The sequence below is a fragment of the Oryza sativa genome, chromosome 5, assembly GCF_034140825.1.
Source record: "Oryza sativa Japonica Group chromosome 5, ASM3414082v1".
Taxonomy (NCBI): Eukaryota; Viridiplantae; Streptophyta; class Magnoliopsida; order Poales; family Poaceae; genus Oryza; species Oryza sativa.
Window position 1 is genome coordinate 16,939,423 of NC_089039.1, and position 24,228 is coordinate 16,963,650.

Genomic DNA, 24,228 nt, shown 5'->3' on the forward strand with positions numbered 1-24,228 from the left:
AGTGACTCGGAGACACCTCTATACACCAGATGCAAGCCAAAAACATACCAAATTGTCAGCTACCTTGAACCTAATGAAGCTGAAGGCAAGTAGTGGATGGGCATACAAGAGTTTTACAGAACTTTTGGGAATATTGAAGGCCATGCTTCTTGAAGAGATCACATTGCCCGAGACGACATATGAAGCAAAGCAAGTTCGTGTCCCCTGAGGTTAGAGGTCCGTAGAATTCACGCTTGTCCATACGACTACATATTGTACCACAAACAATATGCGGACTTAGATGTTTGTCTTGTCTACAAGGCTTCTTGATACAAGCTAAAGAAAAGTGTGGGGGAGGGAAAGAAGTCGAAGCGAGGTGGTCCGGCGAAGGTTGTGTTGTATCTTCTCATCATTGATCGTTTCAAGAGAATATTTGCCAACCCCAAGGAAGCAAAGTTAGTATGTTGGCATGCCACAGAGAGAAGGAACAACGGTTTGCTAAGACACCCTGCGGATTCGATTCAATGGAGGAATATCGATCAAAAGCACAAAGACTTTGCTGCCGACCTCAGAAACATGAGGATATGTTTGTGTACGGATGGCATGAATCCTTTTAGAGACATGAGCAGTTCTCACAATACTTGGCCAGTTCTTATTGCGAACTATAACCTCCCGCCATGGTTGTGCTTCAAAAGGAAATATATTATGTTGTGCTTATTAATCCAAGGTCCGAGGCAACCCGGCAATGATATCGATGTGTTCTTGGAGCCTGTTATCAATGATCTTGAGATTCTCTAGAAAGAAGGTGTGGAAACTTGGGATGCATATGGTCAGGAGAACTTCAAGCTACAAGTTCTATTGTTATGCACCATTAATGATTATCCCGCACTGGGTAATCTTTCTGGATAAACCGTGAAAGGAAAGAAGGCTTGCTATGACTGTATGGAACATACACGCAGTACATGTTGACATAATCATCCATGACGGGCAGTTTTAAAATGCCCGAAAGAGATATAGTCATCTGTGGGCTCTAAATAAAGATTGATAGAGATATAGTCATCTGTGGGCTCTAAATAAAGATTGATAGAGATATAGTCATCTGTGACGGGCTCTTGGTGTAAGCCCGATAGAGATAAGTCATCCAAACCGGGACTATTTTGACTCAACAGGTAGGTCAAAACTATCGGTGACGGGCTGTTCCTTAAGGCCTGATTGAGATGATTAGTCATCCATGACGGGCTCCTACCTAACCTGGTTTGACTCGTATTGCTTGGTCAATCTTATCTGTGACGGGCTTTGTTGTTGGCCCGATTGAGATAACATCCATCCGTGATGGCCTGGTGCCCGATTGAGATATTTTCTCACACCAGTGACATTTGCTTAGTGGCGGGGGCCTTACCCGAAAGAGATGAGGCTTGAAGCCCGTTAGAGATAACCGATCCCGTGCTAGTGAACAATGTTCACCTAAGCCATAGTCTAGACAGTCTAGACCGTGTCTAGATGCTAGACAAACGGTTCTCGTCCATTTTAGAAGTTAAATTGCGAATTAGACTATTTAACCATCTAGTCAGTCAAAAACGGTCCTATACTAACTAGACCACACAATTAGAAAACATTGGGATCAGTGTAAACTGTAAAACTATCATTTAGACTATGGTTTAGGAAATGGACCAATGCATTTTTTGTGTGGCACGAGATGAAACTTTGTACCCTGCTCAACGCCCATGTGGCTTAGGGTTTTGACCCATTCCAAACGTTTCTCCTCTGCTCTAAGGTACTCACTGCCATAGATAGTTTCATCGTCTCCTTTGCTGATAATTTGTCACTGCCATAGGTAGTTTCATCGTCTCCTTTGCTGATAATTTGTCACCGTCGACTTTGCTCCAACCTAGACCATGGGTCATTGTTCATCTGGCATCTAGCATCTACGTGAATACCGAATATAAACCAAACAAATATCTTGCACTTGGTAGGTATTCATGTTCTCTAAGTTTGACTGCATGATGCCACCTCAATTATTCTACTAAATTGTATTTCATATGCTGACTTTGCACTATATTCTCATGGTTGTCCACTTCCATCTTATTGTGTCTTTAGTTTCTTTCGACGGCTGTAAGTTGGGCGTGCCAACACGCCATGTAACAAAGTATTCCTCGAGAAGGGCAGACGTCATATTGTGTCATATGTCTTCAACCCATTGCTAATTGCATAAGGCCTCAACTATTCTCTTCTTTCGGTGAGAGTGGTTGTATGGGTTCGGCTCAATATTTGTCCTTTCGGTGAGAGTGGTTGTATGGGTTCGGCTCAATATTTGTCCTTTAATTCATCTTGACTAAAAAACTTGCCACCGATTAGATTCATATACTCCCTCCGGGCTGATAATACTTGTCGTTTTAAATAAGGGTGAGGTCAAACTTTAAAATCTTTGATTATGAATCATTTTTAAAATATTTGTCTTTAGTTACATTTTAGTAGTACTAGATTCGTAGTACTAGGTGGTATCACGTCCCATACTAAGTAGCTACATTTTAGGATGGAGGAAGTATATGATAAATATCATGCCTGCAATTCTTTTATAAACTTCTGTTGGAGGGATCCATCTCTTCTATTTGATAGAATGTATATGTTTTGATTCAACAAGTTACAAGTCATATAAGTATTTTTTAGAGTATGGAGCTGTAAAATGGCATGAAGTATTGGCAAGAAGCAACAGCTAGAACAGCGGTTGGAAAGCAATGACCAGCTCCCTTTTATAATTGTTTTTTTGTCAGAAACACTGTAGTTTAACTCTTCTTTATTGATTGTACCTGTGTAATTAGGTTCTACTTCTTCCGTTTCACAATGTAAGTCATTCTAACATTTTCCACATTCATATTAATGAATCTAGATGACATTACTATGAATGTGGAAAATGCTGAATAACTTATATTGTGAAACGAAGGAAGTAACTACTTATGACTCTTAGAGCAAGGATAATAATAGAGCTCACTTCCTACTATTAGCCAATCTTAAAGCCAACATATATAATAGATTAGCTATAAGGTTGGCTATAATTTTCTTCTCCTCTCTATATCTCTTACTTATACATTAATTGTATTTGTTTTGAAGCTTGTGTTAAGCTAGCTCTGGTATGAAAGCCAACACCCTTAACTTTTTGTCACATCTCTTCTCCACATAAACTTATAGTAGGCATATAGCTCATTATACTTGCTCTTACTGTATTGTTATCGGGTTAAAAGAAAAAAGAGTATCTAATGCTACTTATACCCGCTAAACACAACATTGCGGATGCCTTAGGTATTTACAGCAAAGCACCGAAAAAGGATTTTACATTTTTACAGCGGAACAGTGGAAGACGGGAGGGAGGAAGGGGAACACCAAAATTCCACCGACGCAGTGGCAGGATCCCCGTCCATGGCCGTTAAGCCCAAACCCACCACCTACCTCCTCCTCCTCCCCTCCTCCTCCTCCTCCGCCGCCGCCGCCGTCCATGGAGACCTCCAAGTCGCCGCCGCCGCCGCCCTTCTCCCCGCCGCGGCAACCCGGGCCGGCGACGGTGCTCCTGTGCCCGTGCGCGACGCTCCTCCTCCTCGCCCTCATCGCCTCCTCCATCGCCCTCACCGTCTACTTCCGCCTCTACTGCCACTCCCCCATCGCCCACCTCCTCGCCCCTCACCGCTGCCCCCACCGCATCTGACCTCCGCCGCCGCCGCCGCCTCGCTCCCTCTGCTCTCGCCGCTGGCATGTGGGGCGAGGTGCGTTTCCACCTGCTCGGCATCCGACGGCGACGAGGTGGAGGGGGAGGGGGAGGGGGGCTCGCCGGCGCATGCGGACTCGAGCCACCCGGAGCACGTGGGGCGGGTGTGCGCGGCCATCGCGGACGTCGTCGCGGCGGGCGCGGGCGCGGGCGCTGACGCGAGCCTCGAGGCGGCGCTCACCGCGCTCTCGCCGCCGCTCTCCGAGACGCTCGTCCTGGCGGTGCTCGACCGCTTCAAGCACGCGCACAGGCCGTCCCACCGCTTCTTCCGGTGGGCCGCCGCCGCCGCCGCCGCCTCCGGCGGCTTCGCGCACACCACCATCACGTACTGCAAGATGGTCCACATCCTCGGCAAGGCGAGGCAGTTCCAGTCGATGGTGGCGTTGATCCAAGAGATGGGGAAGGAGGGCGCCCTCTGCATGGACGCGTTCAAGATCGCCATCAAGTCGTTTGCTGCTGCCGGTGAGATCAAGAATGCGGTCGGCGTGTTTGAGATGATGAGGACGCACGGCTTCGACGATGGGGTGGAGTCCTTCAATTGCTTGCTAGTTGCTTTGGCGCAGGAGGGGCTGGGGAGGGAGGCTAATCAGGTGTTCGACAGAATGCGTGACCGCTACGCTCCAGACCTACGGTCGTATACCGCGCTGATGCTGGCATGGTGCAACGCGAGGAATCTGGTGGAGGCTGGGCGGGTTTGGAATGAGATGCTGGAGAATGGGTTGAAGCCTGATGTTGTCGTGCACAATACGATGATTGAGGGGTTGCTACGCGGGCAGAGGCGGCCCGAGGCTGTGAAGATGTTTGAGCTCATGAAGGCAAAGGGGCCTGCTCCAAATGTGTGGACGTATACAATGTTGATTCGGGACCACTGTAAGCGAGGAAAGATGGACATGGCAATGCGGTGCTTCGAGGAGATGCAGGATGTTGGGTGCCAGCCGGATGTCGCCACCTATACATGCTTGCTTGTGGGATATGGGAATGCAAAGAGGATGGATAGAGTGACAGCCCTATTGGAGGAAATGACTCAAAAGGGGTGCCCTCCTGATGGACGGACATACAATGCTCTCATTAAGCTACTTACGAATAGGAATATGCCAGATGATGCGGCAAGAATATATAAAAAGATGATAAAGAAGGGACTTGAGCCTACGATCCATACATACAACATGATGATGAAGTCATATTTCCTTGGCGGGAGGAACTACATGATGGGTTGTGCGGTGTGGGAGGAGATGCACCGGAAGGGGATTTGTCCAGATGTGAACTCTTACACAGTGTTTATTAATGGGCATATACGACATGGTAGACCTGAGGAGGCATGTAAATACATTGAAGAGATGATCCAAAAAGGGATGAAGACTCCACAGATAGACTACAATAAGTTTGCTGCAGATTTCTCCAAGGCTGGGAAGCCTGACATATTGTATGAATTGGCTCAGAAGGTGAAGTTTACAGGTAAATTTGATGCGTCTAATGTGTTCCACCAGTGGGCAGAGAGAATGAAAAAACGTGTCAAGAGGAATGTCCCTAATCAGACTGAGAGCAGGACGTTCTAAGATTACCATTTGCCAGCAGAAATGTGGATCTCTTTGATGGTGGCTGAAATTTGAGGTGTTGCTCCTGCTTTTTAGGAGAAAGGTGCTAGTTGTTTTCTGTGTTGTATAGTAATGGTCCATGAAATATTAGTGTGTTTTCATGTGTGAACAAAATGATTCAGTTAATTATGATGTAGCCTATGGTAGTTTTATTTTAGTTCAGTCATGTGTTACGCTAAATCTTCATTCAGGAGTGCCTCTTCCATTTCTCTCTTGTTCCGTTAGTATATCTCAATAACTCATTATGCTGGATTATGCATCGTACCATGGCTTAGTCTGTCAGCCATATCGTTGAATTCAAGTATGTTGAGGTGCTTATGATTAAGCAATGCTGATGTGTACTCCCTCTATCCTAAAATAAACCAACCTAGATTGGGATGGGACATAACCTAGTACAACGAATCTGGATAGAGACATGTCTAGATTTGTTGTACTAGATTATATTCCATCCCAACCTAGGTTAGTTTATTTTGGGACGGACGGAGTAGGTTCTAAGGATGAAGATAGCCGGAACTTACGAGCCGCAACTCTGTGGTTCCATCCAGCAATTTATACTGCCTTTAGTTTGTAGTTAGCAAATCTCAATTGCGTCCAAATATTTTGTGTTCTTAATTCTGAAAGAAAGCTGTATATTAAGATTTATTTTGTTTCTCAAAATTGACCAATTTCCCTGCTTTGGGATCCTAATTCATTGGTAATTCTGCAGAGTAGAGCAAGTGCAGGACCAGGTTTTTTTGTGGTCAATGGCACTATACCCGTATGAGGCATCTTGCTTTTTTTTCTCTTTTTTGACTAGCAGCAGAGCTATCTATATTGTAGAAATAGGAATGGCATTGTTCTGCAGTTGTTAGTTTTGGTCTTGACTGCAATTTGAGATGTGGTCGTAGCAAAGTTGCTAAGGTTTATTTTGCCTATGCTATCTCGCAGCAGCTATGAGCCTATGCAGATTTATTCCATGTGGTCCATGTTTGTTGATCTCTATTCTAGTTTAAAGGTGATTTGAGCTCTGTTGCAGTTTACTAATATGATCATTCCTCTTACTCCTGTGAGCTGAATCTTGTGATCTTGTCTACTTCATTGTCTGTCACTTGTCAGAAATTCCTATCAAAATACTGTAGAATGGCATTCTTTAGTATATGTCTATATACAAAGCGAATCACCCCACAACAAACCTAGTCTGGTTAGATGAGAGCTATTGCACCAGTCTTCACTGTCAATTGTTAAGATGTCACATGTTTGGTCCTGTTTATAGCTCATGCCTTTCTTGAGATTCTTAAAAACAATAAATGTTTGTTCCATACCACACTTCAACTTCTAAGTACTTTTGCATCATTACTCACTTGTTTGAGAGGTAGGCATGTTCTGTGTCTTATTCAAAAGGCTACTTGTTTTAGTGTTATGTAGTATGACTAAGTTCCTTGTTTGGTATCTTTATGTTCAATAGATCAATTATCTGGCTGTTTGTTCGCTTCGTTGCTATGCCATTGCATAAACAAAGGACCCAACATTGCCATATGTTTACAATTGGGGATAGATTTGTCAATTTTACTAAAAATGTTGTGTGTATTACAGTTTGCTGATCTGTTCACATGTGATCAAAGATTTAGCTCTGTTTCTGTGGTTCTTTAACATGGAGTTGTCTTGTTGTGCCTTTCAACATTAGATGTGCACTGGTTCCGTCCTTTACTAAATGCTATTACAAATATGATTTGCGTGTCTAATTGTAGATATTTCACTGCTTATGAAAACTGCAAGCTCAGTACGTTGTAATTATTTGCCACATTTGTTTTATAAATCTGTTCCGTTGTATTATTGTGTTCCTTATCTGGCTTTATATGTCTCAGACTTTTCTACTGTCCCACAGCACATGGGAGACCTTTCTGTCTATCATGTGGTGCTTGATTCTAACTTGGCACTTGGTTGGTAAGAGTCAAGGTAATGTACAGTATTCAGTTAGCTAGCTCCTCTTAGTACTGTTACACCAAACATGAGCAATGCTCTTTGATTCTATTGTACTTTTCTGTTTGGTGAATTTAATTTATTCTGATTCCTACTGTCCTGATTTAAATTTAAACCTGACAGATATAACATGCTCACATTTCAACTTTTGTGATGCATGTGTTAGTATTTTTTTTTTAGCTTTTACTCTTTGATTAATCTTTCAAGGACATTTGGTATGCAGGATAGAAAGAAAATAAAATAGTAATAATGCCATGAATCTAGCCTTTAGATTTATTCAGCTTAAAACTGAATGCTCTTGTCCTAATATTTCCTGAATTAAATTTACGTATGCGTTTTTTCAAGGAAAACTGCATCAGGTTGAAATTGACTTATTTGGTATAATGGGCATTATTTTAGTTCTTTGATGGTCCCTTGTACAGACAGTATATACGTTTGTTTTAAAGAAAATAAACACACCTGGTAACTGAAATATAATCTGGATTAGTGTAATGGATTTCTCATATTAATTTATATCAAGATAATGGGACAGCATCCATTCAGGATATCGGATTGCTCTGGCTTCTCAAATCTAGCTGAGATTTTACGAAAGACGCATGAATTGAATCCTGCTTGTCTCATGACTGATGCAACCTGTTTCTTTCAAGTGTCATGTGTGGGTGCCTTTTCAATCTGATCATATCTTGGGCTTCTCCAACTGCCAGTGGTAAAATTATCTTTTAGATTGGATGAACAAGATTAGGTACTTTATTTTCTCAATTTTATCTTAGTTCTGTTAGTGTGTTAGCTTAGTTTTCTGTAAATGCTGGGTTTATACCATCTTGACACCAATACTTGGTCATGACAAACAAATTAAGAAAAAAGAAAAAAGAAAAAAATAGTCTTTTTCTTTTGTTGCAATCTTCACTTATTTGAACCTTCATTCATATTTGAGGCGTCCATGGCACTGGTAAGTCGAAACTGTATCAGACTGCAGATTCATGGTTTTTACTATGCTATCTACAAATATACTAAAATTTTACAAATGTTGAACATATTCCCCTCAACACATATTGCACATTCCTGTGACCTTCCAATGTAGAAGCATTTAAGTTCATTTGTTCAGTGAACATTAATTACAAGCTGCTGGTGCTGCTCCTGGCCACTCATACTGTGCAAGTTTGATGCGTTTCTTCTCCGTTGATCCTGCAGAAACAGAGGAAGAGAAGGTATCATGACTGCGGACTATTATGCTCCTATAAGCCATTGAGCAGAAGTCAGTCAAGACTAACCTGAAGCAGCTGCAACCGAAACTGTCGTTGGCCCTGCTGAATCATGCGGACCATCCGCATGATAGCATAGAACGGCAACAAGATTCCAGCAGCCCGAAGTAAGAATATCTGCAATGCAACATTCCCCAGTTAGTTAATTTCAATTGATTAGTTTACTCCTCTGTTGAGATAGTGAACTCACTGTGACAAGGCTGAATGCACAGTGATCCGCCGCTTCAATTGTCACCACTGCAATGAGATGCCACACCAGCAGCATAATGGTGAACTGCACAAGAATCACAGATGATATCAGAATCCAGGAGACACCCTGAACGGCCTGCCAGACAATGGACAATTTCGCTTCAGCTGTCTCATACCGTTATCGTCAATGATCGGCACCATGAGGAGCAGTCTCCATTACCCGTCTGCGCCTCGGATCCTGCATACTGCTCCTGATCCTCCTGAGAGAGTTCCTCAGGGAGCATCTCCTCGTCTCTGCAAAAGAAGGCTCTGCATCAGGCAGTGTACCGAGTTGGCACATGTGTCCCCCATCTAATCCGATCTGGTGGTTGCAACTGCTGAAACCTTGCAGCAAGATGCAACCCCGGGTGATGATGTGAGTGTGACTAAGGTGGCCACGTTAGCTGGAATGCTGGATGGCCGGGAAGGTGGATTTGTGCATTGACACCGTGTGATTTGGACGCACGCTCTTGACAGGACGCCTCACCGATGCATCCACAGCTCATACTTCACGGTTTGATTTGGCTGTCTATCTGGTCATTTTTGGCATGATGCCCTATTGTACATTTTTGTTCAGATAATGGCATTTCACACAGCCTAACGCAATTGGTCAGTGTAGTTCTGTGTGGAAATGTTGCCAGCTGAAGCTTCTTTTTTTTTTCTCTCTTTTTATATTTTGTTGTGATGGTTCTGTGTGAAAACTGAGCTGCAGCTTTATCTCTGTAATCTCATTGGAGAACCACTAATCAGGCCAATGTAATATGCCAAGATGCATTACTGCATTTCTTGTCTTGTATTATTGATAGATCTTAACATCTTAAGAGCTGTCACCGTGTCATTGTGGTCCCTAGTTTGGAAGGTATACTTGCCTTGTTGGTTGGGTCCTGTGGCTTATCTAGGACATCTTGGGGGATCTACCTGAGTGGCCATCTTAACATTAATAAATGGCTACACAGATCATCTCATCAACCACTGGTTGTTAGTATGCTAATCCTGTCTCTCATTGCATGATTGGTTGGTTCCTTGGTTGAAAACAGAGTGTTACCTACTGATTTAAGACTCCGTTTAAGGGCATGTACAGTGCTACATTACTGGTGTTGACAGTTCACAGTTGCATGATACTACTAGCCAGATAGGCTTAGATTAGAAACACCTTATCCTAAGAGCATTATCTTAATGATCTTTTCCTATCAGAAATTGACAATGCAAGAGATGGAGGAGGTACCTGACAGTGACTGCCGTTTCAACAACCTGCACTTTCTTGGGAGGGATGGTGTAATCTGACTCAAAATTCTGTCAAGAAAAGCATCTTGTATTATTAAAAAAACAGGATTATGCATGAAAAATCTTTCAGAATGTCTTATTTAGGCGGCTAGTGTAATAGTTTATGAAAGGTTGGCAGAAGTTTACATTTTGCACAAGAAAAGTGCACTTTGCTTATGATTAGAAGCATTAGCTAACTTTCTTTTAACCCCAAAGAAATCTGTTACTTTATCCTCTAAACATAATGTTGCACAGCTACACATAATTACAAATCATAAATAAACAAGAAAAAAGGAGCTAGCTGTTTGGCACCTTTCCTGCACAAATTTCACCTTTCTAGCTAACCCCAATAAAAGTGGCTAGCTGTTTCACATTATACACGAATAGGTCATATGGTACACTAATGATCAAACACAAACTTTCACAAAGAAGAGTCTACCTGGAGGCAAATCTCACAGAGTGTGCTCCCCTTCTCATCACACCACCTCTGCACACATCCCCTGTGAGCATACTGCACATGCACAAATTAACAAACACAAACCATAAACACATCATTTTAGCCACTAACAAACTAGTAAATTAATCATCACAAGAACCATATCATGCATGTAACAACTACAAGAAATGCAGGGAAGGATCATGGATGGATGATCACTTGATCAGCTTGTAACTTTGTACCTACCTTGAGAGAGCCAGAGCATCCACAGGGGGACTCAATTGCAGCGCACCACTCATCCTCCTCCTCATGGCAAATCCTGCACTGCCTCAGCAGCGAGGACGAGGACGATGACGAAGACGAAGAAGAAAACGAAGGAGAAGAGGGTTCAGAAGAGGAAGAGGAAGAAGAAAGCTCATGCTGTTCCATCACTTCCTCTCCTCCTCAATTCCTTCCAATACCTTGCTTTCTTGGCTGCTCAATAAGATATGCTCTGCTGCTGCTTTCTCTCACCCTCTCCCTCTTTTCTCCATGGCGACCAATGGTGGTGTTTATATATGGCAGAGAATAACACCAAATGCAAGCAGTCACCTCATGGAAAGAGGAAAATCCAAGTGACTGTGTCATGGGGCCCACCAGCTACTAGTCTATCGGCCTGTTTGGGGGAGCTTTAGATTCTGAGAAGCAGCTGTTTGATAGTCAGCTTCTGAGAATCTAAAAAAACTCTGAAACCCAGCTTCTCCAGCTTCTGGCTTCTTAGTTCATTTTTCAGAATTTGTAACTACAGATTCTTAGAAGTGTGGACTGTTTAGGGCAGCTTCTAGCAGAAGCATCTTTTGGGAAAAACTGCAACTGGGACAAGCTCCCCCAAATAGGGCCTATTACTACTACCAACCATTTGTTAAAGAAAAAGATAAAACCTTTCATTTTGTTCCTAACTACTGTCACCTTTTGTCATCTGGTATTCTCATCTGCCATTTATCATGAGCCTAACTAATGCACGTTCGCCTTGCTCGTTAGGCGCGTAATCTTTGGCTTTCAGGATAAATATTTTGTATTTATATATATATTTCCAGCTGGTGGATAACTATTTTATCTTTAATTTCTTTTTTTGTTTACTTGAGACGCCTCAATACCTAACTAATAAAAAAGGAGTCAATGAAAGAAGACAATGAAAGAGCCAGTAACGGTCGCAATAATCACTAGAATGCCACCTCATGACATGATGAAACGGCAGAGATAAGATAATCCACTCATCCTTTTGAGCACAAGCATTCCCCTTTTGCAAATGCTTTTGTTTCCCTTTTTCCTTTCCCACTTACATGGAATTGCAAATATTCTTTTAGGACTTTTCCTAATGTGTTCTTTCCCTCAGTGTCTATAAACCGACAAAAGGTGTAATATATATACTCCCGTAGTCCTAAATATACTTTTATCGTTAATTTTTTCCCTTAAAATATAGTTATTTCTTCACAGATTTATTATGACAGCAAAAGTATGTATTTGTCAACAATTCTGCGAAGTGAGTTGCAAAATACTCTATGATAATGCATTAGCTGGAATTTTGTTCATATCTTTTAAGGTAATTTGGGTTAATTGATTTTTCAGGTGGTCTTTGTTAAATGCGATTCCCTAAATCTAGTGGAATTGTTGTAAATGGTCCATCTGGGTCATCGCTCAGAAAATAGAAGTGGTCCTGGGACAAATTGAGGAGATTGGGTAGGAATTTGCATAGCTGTAAACTTTCATTCGTTCCTGTTCTTGTAATGAGACGGCTCTCATTTATTTGCAAAGCAAGCCTAGAGCGATGGACAATGGTCTAGTTGGTTAATTAAACCAGAGCAGAGTTCACAGAACCGATGAAAACCGCTTGATATTCGTTAGTTTCCAGATGATTCACTCCGGCTCAAATCTAGAAAGCGCCAGGTAAACCGGTCTGTTCAAAAAATTTCAAAACTTTTGGTGAAATGTGTTCAAATTTCACTGGATTTCGCCAGTTTTCCAGTGGTATAATCTCATCAAACAATTGTGAAGCCATGCCCATATGGATAAGACAGACAATGAAGAGCTCCCTTATTTATTCCGCAACAGAAAAAAAAAAGAGGGCAAATTCCAGAAAACCTCATGTTTTACACTACTTTACATTTGAAAGTTTTTCACCCAAAAAACTTGCAAACGTTTATTAGATAGTCTCTTTTCTGAAATTTACTTTAAAAAAACAAGGAGAAGAAGAAGAACGGGCCGGACATGGGCTGCGAAGACCAGCTCCAAATCGGTGCTGCTTCTGGGCCTAGCCAGGCCGACGGTCTCTGATATGATCAGCTTTGGATCGGAAGTTGCTAGGTTGGGCCAAGTTGATCGAGGGTGCTTTCTAGACCTCTTCCATGGACCTTTTCTATTTCACGGTGAAATTGAACCATTTTTCATAGTTCTTTCTTCTTTCTTTTTTAAGTCGTGGCAAAATTTCGAAGTGCAACTTAAAAGTTCACAGTAAACAAGTACAATCATCTAGGGGTGACTCAAAACTTTCTATTCGCTCAAACTCGAGGTCTTTTTTTAATTTTTTGGACGAATGCACTCGGGTTCTAAACAAGCCGAATTGAGCTGTCTATAACTAACTACGTGCTATGATATATAAGAGATTTAACTTATATAACTAAATAAACAAAATCTCTTATATTATAAGACAACACTCTTTAGCTTAATGAACCAAGTTGTAAGCTACGTACTCATCATCATGCATTAAGCTTGTCAGTATATATATATATATATGTTAACACCATTCTTTATCTATTTTACCTATTATCTTTTTCTTTAAACTTACTTTATTTGATTTGTGCTTACTTAATATACCCTTTACCACTCCCTACTTCCCATTTTGCTAATATATAATGAATATTTAAATATTCAAAATATTTTTTTGTTTGGCCTTATTTTGTTCTAGTGATCTAAACTGAGGTGCTGCAAACTTGTAATAATCCGGCTCTAGCTTCCTATCAAATAAAGGCCGAAAACTCTTTTTCATCATTAAAAAAAGGGAAAATTGTAATAACCATCCCAAATATCACTCTAAGTTTGAGATGCCCTCTTATAAGAAGATTTGTTGCAAATCCCCACCTCCTAATTCACATTGGTTTGATTTAGGCAACTTCTCTCTATACATGCGTGAATCCTGGAGTATCTCGTGGTGAAATTAGCCAAGTCCCGTTCATCGTGATGATTTGTCAACAGGTCTCTTGTTTAGATTGTGTGGCCTTAATTTTTTATTAAACTGTATTGAAACCTACTATTTTGGGTCATCTGACCAATTGCAACAGATGAAATCATGCAGTTCTAATCTAGCTATATGATTACTGCTTCGTGTTCAAATGTTTATGTATGCTCATTACGTCCGTGAAAAAAAAAATGGATTTGTTATTCAGTACACATGATATCGGTTTCGAATTTATATAACTAGTATACCATGAAAAACACAGTGAAAATATCCATGATAACACAATGAAATGATCATCTTATACAGAACAAACAACATAATCTCTTGCTCCCGCCTAGTGGGACTCAGTTGATTTCGCTACAAGATTCTTCGGGAACAGGGCCGGCCCAGGGCATAGGCCGGTTGTGCGACCGCCTAGGGCCCAGGGCAGAGGGGGCCCCATCACTTACCACCCCCCTCTCTCTCTCCCAGCCCAGCCGCAGCCCAACAGAAGTTCAATCGCGTGCGATGATGCAATCACCGATCAGCGGCAAAGGCGCGTGCGCGATTGCGCGTCGCTTCGTCTGCCCGCGACTGCGACTTGCGAGACCGGAGAGGCGGAGATCGAGGCCGAGCCGTGTCGCTTCGTCATCCTGAAATCCCGAATTGCCGCCGATGAATCGGGAATCACGCATATGTGGAGAGAATGTGCCTAAATCAAATCAAGATGAATTAGGAGGTGGGGATTTGCAACAAATCTTCTTATGGGGAGGCATCTTAAACTCAGAGTGATATTTGGGGTGGTTTTTGTAATTTTCCCTTTAAAAAAAACACTAGCAATATAGCTCACATTGGCTCGCCGAGCCAGGCAAGCCAAGCTAATCTTTTAGTAGCTCGTCAAGATTCAAGATTAAAAAAAAAAAACAAACCAGATCTGTCTCGTTACCATAACAAATCTGATCGTGCCGCGTGTCTTACAAAAGAATCGTTATCCCCTTCTACAGTCATTCCTACAGTAAAAATAATGCATTCCCAACTCACTTTCCAAGTGCAAGTGCGTGTACCATTAGTTGGGAATAGATCGATGCATTTTTGTAGCTTTGCATGACTCACCCCTTTCACTCATCACACTCATGTATTTTCACTTTGCAAGCTGCCAAGCTATTCAGGGGACCAAAACGGCCGGTTTGATCGACGAGTCGATAGCTCCCCCGCTGGATGTATCTAATCCATTTGGTTTGGAGTTTGGATAAGATCATGAGACCCCGGCCGGCCACCTTCTTCTGCTGGTACTTGCATATCCTATACACCGGGGCTTACAATCTCAATTGGCTAACGGATTTTATCATTTTAAATCCTGTCCAAGGCTTCGATTATCGTTTTAATTAATTCGAATGGAATTTTGATAAATTTCAAATAAACAGTTCGCGATGCACGTTTGGAGCCACGGTTTGAGATGCTCAAAATTTATTGAACTGCTCTGCACCTGGATAACTGGGTACTAGAATTGGGTAGATGGGTAGACAGAGAGACGAGCACAAAAGGGATCATAGGTATTCATACGAATACCCAATGTTTTTTAAAAGTAGCTATCCATCTATGCAAAAGAATAATAATAATTACTCAATTGGTTAGTACATTTAATGGGCGTTGGGTTCAATCCCCATTCTTCCTGTGTCTTTTTTTTTCTGATTATTACTTTTCAATAGATACATCCTCTTTTTCATATATAACATAAATATGTATCTTAAAATATTGTAATATAAATCTTGAATACCCACACTTTCAAAATCTTACGTTCGCCCTTGTGGGTAGATATTTCTACTTCGCCGTCACGCTGCGAGCACAAAGGAGAGAGGTCTCTGTCTGTCTGTCTGTCTTGTCGTGCGTACATTCTTGCTAATTGCTATCCAGTCCGGCGGCCTGCAGGATATCGGCAGCTGCTTGTGCAAGAGAAAACCGGCGACTCTTGTGCCGCAGCACGCAGTTTTGCTGACCTGCCAAAAAAAAACAAATTACCAGTGTGACCCTCTTCTCCTTATCCAACCAAAACCTTCTTCTATACAATCTTATTTTCATTTCTAGATGGATGTGAATGTGCAACCACTGAAAGATCGATCAACGTCAAAATACATATAGTCCGTTTATTCGGGATTAAAAGAAACATATTACTAGAATTTAAACAAAATATTGCTAAGATGGTGTTTGAATCTCCTGAAGATATCAGATTAAGTGTTTCACGCAAAACGAGGTGGTAATAACGTGCGATTAATTGAGTTTTAATTATTACAAACTTAGAAAACGGATTAATCTGATATTTTAAAACAACTTTCATATAGAAAGTTTTCGCACAAAACACACCATTTAATAGTTTGAAAAACGTGCCATAAAAATCTTTATCTTCGTCCAACTCTTGTTGGAGAAACGAACGGGACCTAAGTGAGTTCTACTACTGTAATCACTTCATGCTTCCTAAGCTTCTATTTATTAAGAAAAACTATATGTATGAGTTTTTTTATAATACTTTTAATAGAAAAATAGCCGTGTGTTCCAACGGGTGAAGACTATTTTAATCTTATTATTGTTATACGATTTAACTAGGATAAAATTCGCTATATGAATTCGCTAGGATATATATTTTTTAGAAAATTATAAGCTGCAATTAGTAGTTCGACTTTCGTATCAAGTTAGCATGCGAGTTTTTTTAAAAAGAAATTTCTTATACGATTTATTTTGTATTTCCAAAAATAGATAAATTTAAAAACCGACCCAAACAAAAATTACGTACCAAAGTACCGGTAAAAAACATCTTCAATTTTTATAATAGTAGAGAGAAATCTTCTATTTTTCGTTTTGTACCCTCGAATCTCTACTATTATAAAAATTAAAGATGTTTTTACTGGTACTTTGGTATGTCATCTTGTTTGAGTCGGTTTTTAAATTCACTCGCTTTTAGAAATATAGATCATTGTTTGAGTCGGTTTTAAGTTCATTCGCTTTTGGAAATAAAAAAGAGTCGTATAGGAAATCTCTTTAAAAAAAAACTTGCATGCTGATTACTTGAGACGATCAAACTCTTAATTGCAACTCATGATTTTATAAAAGAAACAAATTCAAGCGGATTCTTATAGTGAATTTCACATTAACTAAACCGTATAATAATAAGATGATTAAAATAATTTTTCTATTATAACGCACGGATATTTTTTCTAATATTATTAGAATTAGATCATGCATCATCTATTTAGAACAAAAATGAACTCGTCAGTTGCGCGAAAATTGGTCCTCATGTCGACATGTCCCTAGCGCCAAACTACCTACCCTGTAGAAACTTCCTACCAACATGAAAATCGCCCCCTAGAAAATCATAAATTTCAACTCATACTTATCCCAAAGATATTCCGCAACTGAAGGGCAAAACCGTCAAGCAGCAATGTTCGAAAGCATCACCGAAGCTAGCTTACTCCTGCCGCCAGCCCGCCATCAGCTAAGCATCCATCCATGTTCTATATAGAAAGCTCTCCGGCTTGCTCAATCATCAGCAATTCAGCATTAGCAATACACAGTGTCAGATTGTCACCATATATAGTAGCCATCAATTGAAACCACATAAGAGATCAGAGAGTTAATTAATCCGGCAGCCATGGAGAACGTCACCGGAGGAGGAGGAGGAGGATCGCCGCGGCGGGTGGTGGTGGCGGTGGACGAGAGCGAGGAGAGCATGCACGCGCTGTCGTGGTGCCTCTCCAACGTGGTCTCCGCCGCCGCCAAGTCCCCCGCGGCCGCGCCGCCGCCGGCCGTGGTCCTGGTCCACGCCCGGCCGGCGCGGCCGCTCTACTACCCGGTGATCGACGGCGGCGGCTACGTGCTGACCCAGGAGGTGATGGACAGCATGGACCGCTACATGGCCACCGCCGCCGACTCCGTCGTCGCCAAGGCCCGCGACATCTGCACCGCCTTCCCCAATGTAACTTAGCTTTCTCTCAACTCCAAACTTTGACATTCTCGTTTTCCGTTAGCACGTTTTTTAGACGGTTAAATTATACGTTTCTAACAAAAAAAAACTTCTGTCTAGAAGTTATTTTTAGAAAATCTAATTATTCGTCTTTTAATTTTATAATAATTAACCATGTGCTAACGAGTTTTCTCAATGTCTATGTTAATAATATCCATTCAATTGCCTTAAACCAACGGGCCTTACAAGCGGAGGATTTTTTTTGACTTTACCATTCAATTGCCTTAAACCAACGGGCCTTACAAGCGGAGGATTTTTTTTTCCTAAAGTCAATTACATGGAAGACGTACACACACGAATCACACTTATGGTGGTACGATTGACTGATCATCTCGTCTCCTCTGATGTGCAGGTGAAGGTGGAGACGCGGGTGGAGAAAGGGGACCCGAGGGATGTGATCTGCGGGGCGGTGGAGAAGGCCGGCGCGGACATGGTGGTGATGGGGAGCCATGGTTACGGTTTCCTGCAGAGGACGCTGCTGGGGAGCGTCAGCAACCACTGCGTCCAGCACTGCAAGTGCCCCGTCGTCGTCGTCAAGAGGCCCGGCACCAACGCCAAGGCCTCTTGATGCGCCAACTCCGCGGTCCAGGATGCAATCTGTGGAATGTTGTGATAATATGGGTGTATGTATATAGTGGCCTTGGTGCAGAGTTTGTGTATGTGTAGTAGTACATGTTTTCCTTGTAGTAACAAGTAACAACATTATTGCACTCTCTAATGTATATATGCAAATGCTAGGCTTGCTTCAGTTACTGTGCAACATCAGAGCATTACTATCTAAGATTGACTCGGTTATTCTAGTTCCCCAAATCGCTCACGTTGAAAAAGAAAAGATTGGGCTCCATTTCCTAACAATGCCCATAGGAACAAAGAAATTCCACAAGGAACCCAGCTACATTCCTAGACCCAAATATGACACCATTCCTATTTTAGCCCCAAGAATGTGAAATGTAATCCTACAAGCTACAAGCGAGCGTCTTCACATAAGATATACAGTACAATCCTACAAGCTACAAGTTTATACACCAGCAGAAGCTTTGGGATCCATCTAGTTGAATCTGTTCTTAAAGGCTAATCAGCAACCAGAGTGAATGACAAATCACATCCAAGGTAACTACACGGGTGGATTGGGGATGATAATTCAAATAAGCATGTAAATCCACGAATACCATACACTCAGAAAGACAAAAAAGATAACACATTCTGACGAATCACGAGCTGTAAGCAGTCAAGAAGCACTTCCAGTCATCCAGGCATCACAACAAAATATTGAGATGTGCTAATGCAAACAAGACAACCTTAAAAATGGATAACCAATTCTTATAGAAGATAATATTTCAGGTGCAATCCAACAGCATGGAACTGGGTTGCACAGAGCCAAACTACGCATGATAAAACTTAAGTACCATAGTAATCTCCTTTGCCCTTACAGAACAGTGAAATAGGTTCAAAACTGTAGATCCAGAGATACAAGAAACATTCATAACCAAAAGGCTCCTCCACCTTACTCCTCGGATTCAGCCTCACCACTCTTCTTGTTGTGCTTCCTCGAGTACCTCTGGTTCCTGAGGAACTTTGGGTCCATCTATAAAAGCAATTTACAAAGAACCCAGGTAAGAACGCGGAAACAAGGCAACAGGATTCAATTTCAACATAACAGCGAGGACATTTGAATTGATTTCCGAAAACAAAATAAATCCTAAGAACAAAATAGGATGCAAGAATAAGCAACAAAATAGATTCCTACACACCACAAGACTATATAGACAAATTCAAAGTCGCTTCGACTTGTGATTAAATTGTTTATACTGTCCAGAAAAGTATATTGACATACACAGACGATTGCCCAAACTACCTGAGCACTGGGTCCAATGAACGTTGGACTTAATCTTTGGCTAATAATCATCAAACGGCAGGGCTAAAACCAAGCAAAATATCCAATTCCACAAGGCTAAGTGACACAGGAGTAGAAAGCCATTTTGAGAACTTAAGCAGTGAAATTGACACAGTTAATCGCAGGAAAACTCAGATAGGCACCTAACAAATTCCTGTCTAATATCGATGCAACTCGTACGGTTTCATATAACCACATTACAACTGCATATAATGCCTAACTCAATAGTAAGGAGATTTTAATAACAGTCTAACCGACACTGTCATTCGAACATGGAAAACCTAGAACTGTCATTCGAACATTTCCAAAAGCCTCTAGCCACATATACACATTATTCGAACTGTAATTCAAACAAAAGGCAACACAGTATGAACAAATTTTTTGCAGTGAATTACTATGTCCACATGAAGAAAACATCATTTTTGCAAGAAACCAAGGCAAGGCTACAGGATTGCAGGGAATCTGGATCTGAGAGTGAGAGAGAGGGAAGGAGCAAAGAGACGCACCCCCTTGGTGGAGGTCTGGCGGTGGCGCTTGGGCTTCTTGATGCCGTTCTTGTGCGCCTTGTACGACTGGTTGTGCGCCGTGTGGTTCTTCGACTTGGCCATCTCCGATCTCTCTCTCTCTCTCTCACTCCACCTAGAACAGGAATAGCAGATGAGGGTCAAACGAATCAGAGGAGAAACAGGAGGAGGAAGAGGAGATTTTGGGCGGATGCGCGAGGAGACGAGATGGTACGGTTCTCTTACCGGCGTCGAGAGAAGTCGCGAGCACGGGAGGAGGTCGGCGGCGGCGTCTAGGGTTTCGGGGATGGCTTGGACTCGAGGGCGAGTTTATATAGGGGAGGCCAGGAGGGGGATGGCTTCCCTAAGCCCGTGGTTGGATGGGCCGAAATTCGGCCCATTGTTTGGGCCCTGATCGAGCTGTTTTAACGGGCTAATTAGCAATAGGAAAAAGTGCACCGAAGGTCCCTCAACTTATAGTCGGGATAAAAAACATCCTCGAACCGCAAAATCAGATACGCAGGGTCCCTTAACTATACAAAACTAGTCACCCGAGGTCCTTCGGTGGTTTTGACCCCAGTTTTGGTCTACGGATGAGTCAGCGTGGGACCCATATGGGGTCCCACATGTCAGGTGTCCACGTCACCCTCTCTCTTTCCCCTCTTCTCTCCATTCCTCATCTCTATCTCTTCACTTCTGTGCAAGCTGTCCGGGGTGAGGCGGGAGAGCGGCGCCGTGACCGCCGCCGGCGGAGGCGGCGTGCGAGCGTGGTGTGGCTGGTGTGGCGACTGTGGCCGGCCGGAAGGATGGAGACGGTGGTGGTGGTGGAGGAGGGGGAAGCAGCGGGGGGAGTTCTTGGAGCTATGGATGGGGGTGGGGCTGGGGCACTGACGGCGGCGGTGGCGGGAGCAGTGGCGTCGGGGGAGGCGGCGAAGGAGGACGGGGAGGCGGTGGCGGTGGCGGTAGTGGAGGCGGAGGTGGCGGTGGCGGCAGTAGCGGCGGAAGAAGGTGCTGGTGGGGATGCGGCAATGGTAGACGGCGCTACAAAGGTGGCAAAAAAGGCGGTGGCGGCGGCGAGGGCGGCAAGGGCATCAGGGCGGAGAGGGAAAAGGCCGGCGATGGCGGCGGTGGCGTGGGGATGAGGAGCGCGCGGCGGGGGAGGAGGCACGGGCGGCGGCCGAGCTACAACTCGAGTCTGTACCGGGTGGGGGAGTACGCGCGGTGCATGGCAGCGATGAGGCGGTGCCGAGGGGCGCTGCTGGTGTGCCAGATGCAGTGCGAGGGCCCCTGCTTCTACGACTGCGACGCCAACTGCAAGGCGCACTACCACTTCTAATAGCGGCGCCGCTGCCGACGTCATTTGCCGGCCGCTCGGGAATATATATATGTGCCACCGGCTGCTTGCATTTGCTTGCTCATTGTGTGTGTCTAGCTAGCTCGATTGGCTGCTTAATTTATCGGTGAGAATATGGGCGCGCCGTGCTGGACCACGAGCCGGTGAGGCTGCACCCCACCGCCGCGTCCCACTGCGCGTACTCGTCGCCGGCGCCGCTGACAGGGCCGACGCGTTCGCCGGCGCACGCGACGACAAGAGCGCGCCCCACGTCGGCCGAGCGGGGCGAGGAGGCGGAGAAAGCGGAGAAGCCGCCGCGCTCGCACGCCGCCTCTGCCGGTGGCCGTCGCGGCGCCGCCCTCCCGCCTCACCCCGGCCAGCTCGCACAGAAGTGAGAGAGAGAGAGAGAGATGAGAAAGGGAGAGAAGAAGGGAAAGAGAGAAGGTGGCGTGGACATCTGACATGTGGGGCTCACGTGGGTCCCACGCTAACTCATCCGCCACGTAGACCAAAACAGAGGTCCAAACCACTGAAGGACCTCGGGTGACCGGTTTTGTATAGTTAAGGGACTCCGCATATCTGGTTTTGCGGTTCGAGGACGTTTTTGTATCCCGATGACAAGTGAAGGGACCTTCAATGCACTTTTTCCTTAGCAATATGGCCTTAAGTGACTCCTTTCTGATACCTGGTATAGGCTGGTACCTGGTACCTTGTACCCAGTACCTGAGTACCAGTTGGTACCTGGTATCCGATACCCTGGTATCGAGCTGGTACCTAGGTATCAGACCATAGTACCTGGGTACTAGGCGTGATACCTCAAGAGAGAGTAAACGAGACGCCGCCATTGGCCATCTAGTACCTGGGCATCCTGACTTCGCTTGAGGCAAAGAGACGCCGCCGCCGGCCACCGCGGCTGCTGCTCACGCACGGGGCAAGACCACGGCGGCGCAGCACGTGGCAGCACGGCACCTGGACCACACCTTCGAGAAGCTCACGTCGGTGTATCTCCCGCTCGTGGCGGCGACGCCGCTGGTGGACGCGCTGCGCGCGTTGCCCGCCGAGCTGCTCGCGCTCCCCGACCTCGCCCTAGAGGGATTGTAATTTTGTTTGGGACCCTGGCTTAAGTGGGGCCCATGTGGGGTGCATCCTAACCAGGTAGAGCGCGAGTGCACGACCCTAGGGACCCCTAAATCGTTCTTCCCACCTTTATAAAATAGCTAGGTACCTCTCCAGGATTTCTTGGGTTTGTTAGATTAAAGTTTAGCCATTGCTATTTGCTTGCAGGCACGTGTTGGCTAGACCACCCATCTACTTGTTATTTGGAACCCCAACTTATCATTTGTATTCAATTCCTATTTGCTATATTAGATTGGTTTTATCTTGTTCTTGCTTATTTCTTTGATTTGCTTGTAGGAATAGGGTTGATTCACCGGCAGCGTGCGTCTCAACTTATCATTTGTTATACGTTGCAGCACGCGTTGTTATTTAGAGCTCCAACTTACTATTTGTAACGTGTTGGTTTTATCAGATTGGTTTTATCTCGTTCTTGTTCTTGGTTGTTTTTTCGATCTGCTCGCTTATGGCCAGTGACCACATATATGCATCCTAGTATATTACCAACGCGTGCTGCCTCGTGCCTCAGTGAACAATTTAAAGCTTGCACATAGGAGTATATGTAAAACGCTAGCTAGCTCGATCGATCGATGGTTAGGTGAGAGATCAGCCGGGAATTGAGAGCAAAACCCTTCTAGAATGCTAAGCCCGATCGATCGATCCAAGGACCTACCTACCGCGTCGCATTCATTCGTGTGCACTCTCTGCTCTGGTCGTGTTTGTAGGTAGCTCCTGCATGCAGGCTCGTGTGAGGTTTGGAGAGAAGCTAGGCGTCACTACGCATGTAGTAGATTCTATTGATGATCAGTAGCCAATTTGATTGGTAGCGTCGTACAGGCAGGTAGCACGAACGTACCCGACCTAGGTAGGTTAATTTGGGAGCTTAGCTGCGGGCATCGATCGATCGATCTGAGTTCTGACGGACCCAAGTCCGATGGTTTGGTGGCGACGCAATGCTCTCGATCGAGCGTGTACGCACGTAGGGTGCAAACGGTTCGAAAAGTTTTCGGCTTCAACTAGTGTTTTTCGAACGAAAAGTGTTGGAATTTCTTTTAAAGCTTTGAAAACAACAACGATTTAGAAATTCTTTTTTTTCTTGAAAACAAAAACGAATACAGGAAGACTACTGCCCGTCAAAAGCTGGAATTGGTTAGATACTTTCCAAAATCTGGATTTTTTTTCTCGGAAACAGAAATGCATTTAGATTTTTTTTTCTCAAAAACGAAAACGAATATAGTAAGGCTAATATTCGTTGGAAACCAGAATCGGTTGCAAGCTTTCCAAAAACGAATTTGTATTTTTTTTCTCACAAACATAAACAAATTATTTTTATGTAGCTGATTAGCTTGATCATTCTCTACTTTAGATGCTCAGATTTGTACACAGTACTGAGGTGGTTAGTTGAATGGATTTTTTTTTCTACCAATGCTTTAGATATGCTTTTCTCTTGTCTAATAACTATTTTTTATTAGACCATGCCGTACTGACTAATATATAGTTCTTGCTTATTGTAATTTTCATGAAAAGTAAAGTGTAAAACTAGTTATATATTATTAATTGATAAAAAATAGGAATTTTAATTTATTGTTTTAGAAAAAAATAGTGAGGCACATCTCTTCGCTAAAGAAGAAGCAACAACCTCTATTTTCATATTCCGATAAATATTAGTTACAATATTCGCTCCGTATCTATATTCAT

General features: G+C 43.4%; 5 protein-coding genes and 1 non-coding gene across 6 annotated transcripts; 4 read left to right on the plus strand and 2 right to left on the minus strand.

Moving 5' to 3' along the window:
* Positions 1-3,389: 3,389 nt before the first annotated feature.
* On the plus strand, positions 3,390-5,511 carry LOC136351099 (pentatricopeptide repeat-containing protein At3g62470, mitochondrial-like). Its single transcript, XM_066310604.1, has one exon. It carries the CDS (start codon positions 3,394-3,396, stop codon positions 5,290-5,292), a length of 1,899 nt encoding a protein of 632 aa, XP_066166701.1. The 5' UTR covers positions 3,390-3,393; the 3' UTR covers positions 5,293-5,511.
* Positions 5,512-7,647: 2,136 nt separating this feature from the next.
* LOC4338514 (uncharacterized) lies at positions 7,648-9,562 on the plus strand. The gene is made up of 3 exons (XR_010741432.1): positions 7,648-8,032; positions 8,482-8,659; positions 8,765-9,562. It is a non-coding gene; the product is annotated as an uncharacterized protein (transcript).
* Positions 8,151-11,002, minus strand: LOC4338515 (uncharacterized). The gene is made up of 7 exons (XM_015784598.3): positions 10,726-11,002; positions 10,483-10,554; positions 10,006-10,073; positions 8,918-9,035; positions 8,743-8,826; positions 8,562-8,669; positions 8,151-8,475 (listed from the first exon to the last, which is right to left on the minus strand). The coding sequence occupies exons 1-7, from the start codon at positions 10,906-10,908 to the stop codon at positions 8,392-8,394; spliced, it is 717 nt and encodes a 238-aa protein (XP_015640084.1). The 5' UTR covers positions 10,909-11,002; the 3' UTR covers positions 8,151-8,391.
* A 6,210-nt stretch (positions 11,003-17,212) lies between these two features.
* Positions 17,213-18,435, plus strand: LOC9268371 (universal stress protein PHOS32). Its single transcript, XM_015784702.3, has 2 exons — positions 17,213-17,639; positions 18,040-18,435. The coding sequence occupies exons 1-2, from the start codon at positions 17,316-17,318 to the stop codon at positions 18,253-18,255; spliced, it is 540 nt and encodes a 179-aa protein (XP_015640188.1). The 5' UTR covers positions 17,213-17,315; the 3' UTR covers positions 18,256-18,435.
* Positions 18,436-18,986: 551 nt separating this feature from the next.
* Positions 18,987-20,387, minus strand: LOC4338517 (large ribosomal subunit protein eL29z). Its single transcript, XM_015784703.3, has 3 exons — positions 20,331-20,387; positions 20,088-20,220; positions 18,987-19,272 (listed from the first exon to the last, which is right to left on the minus strand). Exons 2-3 carry the CDS (start codon positions 20,187-20,189, stop codon positions 19,192-19,194), a joined length of 183 nt encoding a protein of 60 aa, XP_015640189.1. The 5' UTR covers positions 20,190-20,220; positions 20,331-20,387; the 3' UTR covers positions 18,987-19,191.
* A 503-nt stretch (positions 20,388-20,890) lies between these two features.
* Positions 20,891-22,518, plus strand: LOC136356655 (uncharacterized). Its single transcript, XM_066310898.1, has 3 exons — positions 20,891-21,216; positions 22,112-22,176; positions 22,301-22,518. The coding sequence occupies exons 1-3, from the start codon at positions 20,891-20,893 to the stop codon at positions 22,516-22,518; spliced, it is 609 nt and encodes a 202-aa protein (XP_066166995.1).
* Positions 22,519-24,228: the final 1,710 nt, after the last annotated feature.